General features: G+C 33.1%; 1 protein-coding gene across 1 annotated transcript; it reads right to left on the bottom strand.

Annotated features, from left to right (window-relative positions):
• Positions 1–5,725: 5,725 nt before the first annotated feature.
• On the bottom strand, positions 5,726–7,424 carry LOC108482074 (protein SRG1-like). Its single transcript, XM_017785180.2, has 4 exons — positions 7,017–7,424; positions 6,690–6,937; positions 6,287–6,611; positions 5,726–6,201 (listed from the first exon to the last, which is right to left on the bottom strand). The coding sequence occupies exons 1-4, from the start codon at positions 7,278–7,280 to the stop codon at positions 5,920–5,922; spliced, it is 1,119 nt and encodes a 372-aa protein (XP_017640669.1). The 5' UTR covers positions 7,281–7,424; the 3' UTR covers positions 5,726–5,919.
• Positions 7,425–10,634: the final 3,210 nt, after the last annotated feature.

The following is a 10,634-nucleotide window of genomic DNA, read 5'->3' as shown; positions in this document are numbered from 1 at the left end:
CAACTGGTCTTGCATCTCTTTTTGAATTTATTCTAGCCTTTCCAATCTTTGGTCCATTTCTTTTGTTTTGACGCGAGTACTGTAACGATGTTCGGTTGGTTGGCTCTTGTTGGTGTACAGATTAACTGAAATAATTTCGTTTAATTAGGGTCTTTTTGTGAAATTTAATGCATATGATGCAATGTAATGCAAATGCATGAAATGAATGCAAAAAGAGGCATTGACTCTGATTCAATTCTGTTAGAAAAACTTTACTAGAAAACAAATTTCCTTACATAAAACGGATTACATATACGACTTTGTCCTAATGCTCAAAGCCTTAACTTTCCAAAGAAGCCAGGCTAACTTTTGACCCCGATCCAATTTTGATTCATACTTCAAGCTTAGCACGTCAGCCTAAACCGCTAAGGTCTGCAAATGATCGGCCAACTCTCGTATTTGAGCCGCAATTTCACCCATGAAATGGTCTCTATCCCTGACCTGACCTTGAGAACAGTGAAGTTACCTTTTCCACTACTTGTTGTAATCCGTTTTTAAACTGTCCAAATCTTCCTCGGCTTTGTTCTTTCCCTTTCTTAATTTCTCGGCCTCTAGCTTCTAAACATTAACATCTAATACTAACTGCATTTTTTCCTCCTCTAATTGTTCTATCTTATTTTCTAACTCTGAATTCCTCTTCTCGAAATCTTCCTTTATGACCTCTAGCTCAGACGGGACTACTTGCAGCTGTTCTTCCATCGATCAAGTGCCTTCTGGACTTGACACGGGGATGTTGTCATTGACTCTTTTGCCCCACCACCAATTATATTTGGGGATTGTCAAGGGACTTGCAGCAAAAATTTTCATTTTACGGGTTTGGTTCTAGGCATTAGATATATCTCGAACCTTTTTCTTGTAATTATCACCCCTATACACAAACTCGCACGGGGCTAACCCTTGCGTCGCTGGTACGAATTACCTTGATCTATATTGCCTCAACACTAGTAAAGGAGAGTATCCAATAGTCCCCCATATTCCAAGTAAAGAGACCCAGTCGAAGTCTCTACATCAATATATAATCTCGTCAAAGATTATCCAAGGAGCTCTCCATTCGACGTCTTCATCCTCTAGACCCTAGAGAATTGGCATCCATTTCTCCTCCGAAATGTCGTCTCTCTTGGAGTAGTTACAAATTCTTTTAGCGGAGAGTAATTCTCAAAGAATGCCTGGTAAGAAACCTTTTCCACTTTCCAAAAGTGGTTGTGAAACCAAACTAGCAGGAGTTGTACACACTCGATGAATCTTCTTTCGCCCGCTCTTCGGCATGCACTCAAAGGTCTAAAGGTTTTGGCCAAGATTGCCGGGACGAGCGTAACCCTTTCATCTAGCCGATCAAACAAGTCTGAAACAGCTCGTCTACGTGCCCTAGTGCTTTAGGGAAGATTACTAACCCGTAGATGCTTCGAACGAAGACATCAACCCTTTTTTTATGTTCGGATGTGCCAAGATCAAGTTTCGTAAACTTCTCCAAGGGATACACTTACTATCTCCTTATTGTTTGATCTGAGCCACGACACATTGCTCACCCATCCTCGTGATGCTCATTAACTTCTTTACGAAAGTCGGGACATTGATGGCTCTAGAATAGGAATTGTCGGCTTGAATCTTCAGACAATGAAGCTAGGTTGTATACTCCTCCACAGTAGGCACCAAATCTACATTCCCGAAGGTAAAACAACTGTAATTGGGATTCCAAAATTGAGCCAAAGCTTTGAACAGGTGTTTATCCACTTTGACGTCGAGTAGATAAGGCAAGTCACCATAATTACAGTAGAATAACTACTTTGTTTCATCGTCCCATAGGTTCCACACCTCTTTCAACTCTTGGAGGTTATTTTGGGTTATACTAACACGAGTGAAATCCCACAATTCTGATACGTTCCCTTCAGTCAGACTATCACCTTTCTCTAATTGTGTTTTCTCTGACCATATTCGGACAGCTGCATTATCTTTCACTTTATCAAAAAATCTGTTCTCCATGGCAAGCTCTCTATTTAGCAATTGAATGTGAATCAACACCTTTTTTATGATAAAAATGTCATGCAATTACAATCAAAGCGAAACAAAACAAGTTAGTGTACAAAGCGAGAATTCAAAGTAAGGAAGAAATAATAAATAAAGCGCCTATTTGCGTAACCACTAGGGTTTGGTGCAGTTCTACCTAGGGTAAGCTCTTAGGGCTCATTATATACGGTTCGGTTCTAAAGTAAGGGTACTTGAACCGGCAGATTCCTCGATCCTCACCCATTATAGGCTCATGCGGACTGAGTTTAGTTCGGGGGAATACATTTTCTTATGGCTATACGGAGATGAAAATCTCACGAAAACATAGGTACAAATGTATTCCGAAAGCGATCCCCTATCCTATACGGAGGTGAAGACCTCATGAAGGAATAGTTTCTCGCTCTCACTTAAAAGGGTAAAATCAAATGATTATGCGATGCAATATGTGGATATATATTAAAAGACTTAAACCAATAAAGCAAACATATTAAAATGATGCAGACCATAAAAATTAAATACAATGAAAGGATCATAAATTTAAACCAAATTATTAATTTTCGACAAAAAGACAAGAAATAATCAACTCGTGGTTTGACTCTCTTGTTTTCTCCCCAGTGGAGTCGCCAAGTAGTGGAAACTATTTTTCTTTTTTTTGAAATCGACTTTTTATTTTAAAATGAAAATTGGGAGTCGCCACCAATCCATTTTTATGAGGTGTGATCGGATCACCTCGTAATTTGTTCGTTTTAATAAAATGCTTGATTTATCAAGACAACGATTTGTTTGGTCTACAAAATTTGAAAAAATGGGTTTGGGAGTCGGTTACGCACGAAGAAGGATTAGCACCCTCGTAACACCCAAAATTGCTACCTAGTTGATTAATTAATCTTAGTGTCGAAAGTTAAAAAACCGAAAAAAATTTAAAATACGATCTCTCTTTATTTTATTATTTTTTGCTAAAAATGCTTGAATGAATCGAAACGCATGCTAAAGACTCTCTCATCTCGTGATAACAAAATGTCACATCCCGTAAGTTAGGACACAACACCTCGAATCTTTGAGAATAAGCTTTCCTTTTTCTCTTTTATCTGAAATCTAATGTATTTTAATTTTTGAAAGGATATTCGGTTATTCGAGTTCAGCGAGAAAAATTGAAACCCCGTAAGTTAAGGCACTACTTTCTTGGATCTTCCAAATACGAAACATTGCCTATTTTTGAAAATTTGTTGGCATATTTTGGTAAAAATTAATGTAATATTTAAAATGATATATGTTTGGTTTATTCGGGCATAGTGAAAAATGCGTAAGTATGTTTAAACACGATTCATGACGTAGTTACAATAAAATGAAATGATAACACCAACGATATACAAAAATATCGAATTAATAAACCATGATGATATACAATAATAAAACACCAAATAAGAAAACAATGATCATATTATGACTTCTAACTTTATACTAATTGAATGATAATGAGGAAAAATAAATAGTAATATGAAAGACAAGTGCACAAATAAAGAAAAAACATAAACATCATATATATATATATATATATATATATTTTATACATATAAAAGGATAGGAGATAATAAATAGATAAGTAAATGAAATAATGTTCTAATTCTAATATCAATAGTCAAAACACAAAAAAAAGTAATAATAATAATAATAATAATAATAATAATAATAATAATAATAATAATAATAATAATAATAATAATGGGGTGACAAGATATGCATAAATAAAGAAAATAAGAATAATATGAACTAACAAAGAAGTGAAAAAGGTAAATAAAAAGGAATATATATATATATATATGTGTGTAAAAAATAAATAGATAGATAAAATAATACATATAAAATCTTATAAGAAATTGATATTAAATGAACACAGATTAAATTGTAATTTTGAAAAAATTACAGGTATAAAACATAATAAAATAAAATAAATTGAGTAGCAAAACTGTACAAAGGACCACTTCGAAACGCGCAAAATATACAAGGGATTAATTCAAAAAATATCCCAAAACCTGCACTATTTCCCTTGATAAGTCGAGGGACCGAAATGAGATTAAAGTAAAATTACAAGGTAAAAAATTAAAAAGACAAAGAAATAGAATTACGACTTGATTTTAAAAACAGTCAAAATAGAGGGACTAGAGAAATAAATAGACCCTATTCTTATCAAAACACGCGGATCTGAATCCAGTCGGCTCAGATTCGGGTCATCAGGCCATCTGATACGACGCCGTTTCAAGTATCCCTACCAAAGTGAAAACGAAATAAAATTAAATGGTCAAATTTAAAAAAAAAAAAGGAAAAAGGACCATATTAACATCCACTTAAAAGCGGAAGGGCCATTTGCGCATATATACCCAAAGTCAAAAACACGCGAATCCTACTAGCTGGTCAGGTGGACGTGCAGATCCTAGGGTGAAACGATGTCGTTTTAGGGCGTCAAAAGCCTGCCCTAAACGACATCGTATAAGGGCTATATAAATATAAAAAAAAAATTCAAAGTCCTTCATTTCAGCCACTGTTTTAAAAAAACAAAGAAAACTTATCTTTTTTTCACTCTCAGGCACGACCAAGATCCAACCATAGCCATGGCTTCGCCATGCTCCGCTATGGTCAGAGTAAAAAGTTTATATTTTTATTATTATTTTTTAAAAATCTTAGATCAGAAGGTGATTCCCTCTATATTTAAAAAAAGAAAAAGCAAAAAGAAAAGGAAAGGAGTTTCAGTCTAAGGCGGCTCTCTCACGCTCTCTACTTCAACGGAGATGGGTTGCTTTCCCTCGAGGGCGAGAACCTGCGCACTCATGGCGAAGGCGCGACGAGAGCAGTAAGGTTTTTTTTTTCTTTTATTTCCATTTTTTTTATATGTATCTATAGAAAATAAACATAAAAAATCTACTTTTTGAAACTGTTCCTTTTGTATTCTTGGATTTTTATTTTTTTGTATTTTTTTTATATTTGATTTTCTGTGCGTAAAATACAATGGATTTTTTGTGGCTTTATAGCCAATTACAAAAGGTTTTTTTATGCTACTGTTTGCTTTTTATTTCTTCTACTGTTTCTCTATTTCTATCATCTTTGTTTTTGCTTGTTTACAGATCTTTGGAGAGTCAACGGCGAAGAGATTTTTCCATTTCGGTGCAAGTTTGCAGACGAACCTCGGACGAGGGTTGGGCAGTGTGCCCGAGAAGGAGCGGCGCACATGGAAACTAGGGTTTTTGCTTCTGCTGAAAATGTTTAATCATGTGAGTTATTGGGCTTGTATTTGGGTTAGGGTTAATTTCTTTTGGGCCACAGTGTATTTGGACTGTTTATATATTTATTTGGTTTTGTTTATCTTTTTGTTTTATTGTTTTTGATTCTAATTTCTGCTTGTTGGGCCTGGGCGAATTGGGCCTATTACAACACGCTTAAGTGAAGCTAATCTTTGGCTATTATATTTATCCGTTGCCACATTGCTTTTGCATTGCTAACTTCTTGCCACTTTGGTATCAATATTTAGCCGACCTTGAAGTCGATTTGACATCTAACAGTTTCAACAATGATATCAATTATATGCCATGGTTTTTCTCCCCAACATAAACTCTTTAATGGTGACTCCACTCCATGGAAAAATACCAGGCTTGGTTTATTGTTTAGCAGTGAAGCAAGATGATCCCAGTATAAGTAACAACGAGTGCGTTGCCATTTAATTGATATGTGATAATAATACTACAATAATAAGCTTATAGAGATAAAAAGAACATACTATATGATATATTTGAACTAGAGACCACCTTGGTCATGGGTCTGTTTACTCTTAAGTAAATATGTTGACATTTCAATCCACGTTTCTCCTGATAATTGGTTAATGAATCAAGTTTTGTTTTTACAATCTTCATTTTCTTCCTCGGTTTTAATTCTCATGAAATCAAGGTAAGACTTGCCATTTAGTCTCCGAGCAAAAAATTCCTTGAAGTATTTCTCCAAAGGGACCCGTCGAAAAATTGCAGGGTTACTGGGACCAATAAGGCTAAGTGCCGGGCCTAATTCCGAGTCTAACTTGGAGCTATAAAAAGTTGCTATTGATAGCCTCTCTTTGGTTGAGTTTACAACTGCTCTATGCTCAATGCTACGATATATCCCATTGCTGAAAATCTACAGAGAAATATAATCATGAGAGGAGACCCTTTTATATAGTCAATGGGATTTCAGACTATTCACAACACCAAGTGAAATATACCTCCATGATGTCTCCAATGTTAACTACTAAAGCATTGGGAAGTGGCTTAATGGAAACCCATTTTCCATCTTTTCGGACTTGAAGGCCTTCCGTTTCACTGAGCTGAAAGAGAATCGTCAAAGCATCAGCATCAGAATGAGGACTGAAACCAATGGTCATATCAGGTTCAGGGCATGGTGGATAGTAATTTATTCTCATTGATTGAATCCCATCATTGAAAAGCTCTCTCATTTCTTCGGTGCCCATATTTAAGGCCCTAGCCATGTAATCTAAAATCCTCAATGCTAGATTTTTCACTTCAGTAGAATACACTTCCATGGCCTGCCTGCATCAAAAGTGCAAATCAAAATCAAACTATTTCAAAAGTTTCAAATTCCATATTCAAAATAACCATGAGAGATACCTTAACTTAAGGGGGAGCTTTTCAAATAGTTCAATGTTCCTAAGATTGTGTGGCAGTGTGGTGATATAAAACATATCTGACCAATCTAGCTTCTGATCTTCTGAAACTACAAACAATTGACCAAACCCTTCATGGTTATCTGGTTTTTGCCAAAGAAGCTTCTTATCTTCATGAGGTAGTTTGAAGAAATTTCCAATCTCCAACTTGAAATCCTCCAACAATGATATACTAACACTATGGTTCACTACCTATTATTGCCATAAACAAAAGACTTGCTTTTACTGATTTCAAGAGAATACCAACAAGTAATGAGAAAATATGGCGTACCTGGAAGAACCCCCATTCCTTACAAGCAGAGTGCAATCTTTGAAGTTCAGAGTCAACGAAATCCCCAGCAGCAAGTTTCTGAAGATCGATGATGGGGACAGAAGGAAGGTGATGATTGGGTGAGATGGAGTGAGGTTGTCCTTGAAGAGGGCGGAGATATCTAGGTGGGATTTTGGCGATGGGGTCCTTAGCTAACTCTTGAACACTGGGAACGATGATAGACTTCCCAAAGTTGACAAATTCTGCATCTGTTGGCGACTCCATACGGGTCAAGTCTTAGGTTAATTAATGCTTTCAGGTTCCAACAAATGAACGAAAATTAAATAAGATGGAAGTTTAGTAGTGGTGGGATCTTTTTCTCTTGGAGGCTGCATTTTATTAAATAAATATCTTTAGTTGTGGATAGTGACAGCTGAAAACCAAATTGCATTAAATTCAGAAGTAGAGATGAAAATGTAAAATGGTACTGCAGTTTTTTCTTTTTTATCAAAAGGTAGCGAATGTTTTCTATTATTTATCTTTCGAGATTTATCACTGTTTTTTCTTAATAATATTGTTCTGTTTAAAACTACAATATATTACCATTATATTTAATACTTATTGATAAATAATAGTTCATGTTAAAATTAATTTAAGTTATGTTTGTATCACTTAAAAATAATTTTTGGGAAACTTTATAACATTTAGATGATTTTGAATAAATTAATTTTATTTTTCTAAAACATATATATATATATATTTTATTTTTTTGTTAAAGAAACACAACCTAAATTATACATTTCTTTACAATCAATTTTATATTATAATAAGATAATCTTTATACTAAATAATATTTTATATAAATTTAATAATAATCAATTTATAATTAAAAATTAATCGAAATTCATATTGTATATGAGGGATAATATCTCATTGGAATTGAATAAGATAAATGAATTCATACAAGATTTAAATAAATATTTATATTTATTTTATAAAATATTCATATTTTATGTTATAAAGCACTGACTATTAAATATTTACAAATTATAAATTGCTTTTATTGTTAAAATTTATTATTAAAATAAAATTATAATATTAAATTTTTAGAACAATAGATAATATTAATTATATTAATAATTTAATATATCACTAAATATAAATATATATGTTTAATAGGATTGAAAATTACAATATTTGATGTTAATATTTTAATATTTCAAAATTAAAATTTTATTATTAATATAATAATATTTGATTTTGTTCATGTTTATTTTTATATAAAAATAAAATTACTTAAATGAAATAGTTTTCTCCAAAAGGAGAAGTAATTTTCCAAAAAATAGAATTATTTTCGAATGATTAGTAAATTATTTTTCGTTGACAAAGTTAGTTTCATGCAATAAACGGAGGAAATTGTACAAATAGTTTTCGTAATTTATTTTTCATTTACCAAGCTATTTTCCATAAAAAACAAAGAAAAAAATAGAAAAAATTTTCTATAAGTCATTTTTTTGTGAAAATATCTCCATGCAATCATTCTCACGTAAAATACAAAAAACTGTCACTAAACTAATATTAAAATTACACTTTGCTCACTCAACTTGCAAAAGTCATGTAATAGTCACTGACAATATAACACCCTTGCTCATCCCGACTTATGGTACAAATGAGAGATGTTATAGGAGTACATGCTTAACAAAAAATCTTGAATATCTTCAAAATTTTAAACCTTAAAACATTTTTATTAAGTCATAAAACCAAGTTTATAATAATTTCGGGGGTTTAGAAACAATTTAAAATCATTTAAAAGAGGTTTCGGTGTGGTTGGAAGTGTCTAAGACCAAATATGAGCTTCTATGGGCTCATAGCCCACAAAACAATGTAGTGACACTGTCCAAGGGTTAGGTATCAATACATAACCCAGGCAAGGGCCTTGCCCACCCTCCTCCGAAAAAAAGTTTTAAATTCAGTCATCTTCTAAATAGAGAAACTATAAATTAATAGTAAAATTGCCTCCCCCATAAAATGAAAAATTTTAATTTGGTCCTCCTATAAATAAAGAAATTATAAATACATAGTAAAATTTCACTTTAGCTCCCTTAAACATGAAAAAAATAGTTTAGTCCCTTAAAAAATGATGAAATTATAAATTAACATATAATAAACTTATATTTTGACATATGGAAAGATTATAATTAAATTTTGACCTCTGCTAAAAAAATTTCTAGATTTTCCCATTCATAATGTAACACGCCCTACCCGTGTTCATGTGGTGGAATAAGCAAAGGGTGCCACATTTAAGAATTATTAGCACTAAACTTGAACATCATTTAATTCACTTCATTTAAACCTAATTAAGCTCATTTTAAGTTATTTGATTCATTTCTAAGCTATCATTAAAGTTTGGCTGCATTCAAGGCTCATTCGGGGCCTTTTAAAGCAAAACAAACCAAACAAGGTGGTCTGGCATAATAGTTTTAGTACATCTTCCATTTCTATTGATATAAGTTCCCTAAAGTTGTTCATCAGGGCATTTTTTCTGACTTATATTTATACAATATCTAACAATGCCTGATTATATGCTCCTTCGAACCACACTTAAAACATTCCTCGATGGTTGACCAGTACCCACCCATATAAAACTTTCCACAATCTTTGCAAGATGGAATAGGTCTCCTTCTTGTACCCCTTAATAGCAGTGATCTATCACAATTCATTAAGGAAAATTATAGTCTTTTCGGCACTTAACGAGCTTGTTTTTTAGTTGTTTTAATTTAGGTTGTTACGTTTTCCATTTTTAGTTGCTTATGTTTAATTTTAGTAAAATAAGCTTTTTTACACATATTTTGCCTAAGGAATGACCTAACGGGCAAATACAAGCCTAGGGAAGGTTTAACAAGTTGATTTAGTGTACAGGACACTGTTTTCACGCTAAGAATGTGAAGGATGATGGCAGCGTTGCGACACCGGCATGTGGTGTTGCAATGCCATAGTTCGAAGCCAAGGAAGTCACCCACGAAGAACAGTATCGCGACACTAGTCCTGTGGTGTCCCAACACCGGAGCGACAGACTGCAATTTTAAGTTAGGGGTGTTTCTGCCTACACAACACATCTTATTCAACTTTAGGTCTTCTAATTGACCTAGTTAGGGTAGAACATTTGGCTATAAATATTGATTTTAGCCTAAGTTTAAAAGGCTTGGCCCAGATAGCCGTTCTAGATTAGAATTTTAGGAGTTTATTTTCAATATTAGTCTTATTTCAATTTAGTTTTTTAACTCAAAAACAAATTTGATTCCTTTATTTTGACTTGGATTTGATTTGGATCCAAGGTTTCATTTATTTAGGTTTTCAATTGTAATTAACGTTATCTTCGTAAATGTTAAAGGAATTTTGACTTTCGTGCACAAATTGATATTAAAATGGATCAATTTATTTATTCTCTTTTCGATTTAATTATCTGTTTTACATGTTTAATATAAAATTAGGGAAAATTGCATTTAGATCCATGAAATTAGGGAAATTAGGGAATATTTCCTTAGGGAGATTAACGATCGGATGTGTAACAGCCTGATTTTGGGGCTAGTGGGAACAATGGTTTCGAGACCACAAATCCAACGCAAAAAAAAATTATTT

The sequence above is a fragment of the Gossypium arboreum genome, chromosome 1, assembly GCF_025698485.1.
Source record: "Gossypium arboreum isolate Shixiya-1 chromosome 1, ASM2569848v2, whole genome shotgun sequence".
In the NCBI taxonomy this organism is placed as follows: Eukaryota; Viridiplantae; Streptophyta; class Magnoliopsida; order Malvales; family Malvaceae; genus Gossypium; species Gossypium arboreum.
This window is presented reverse-complemented; position numbering and strand designations above follow the sequence as displayed.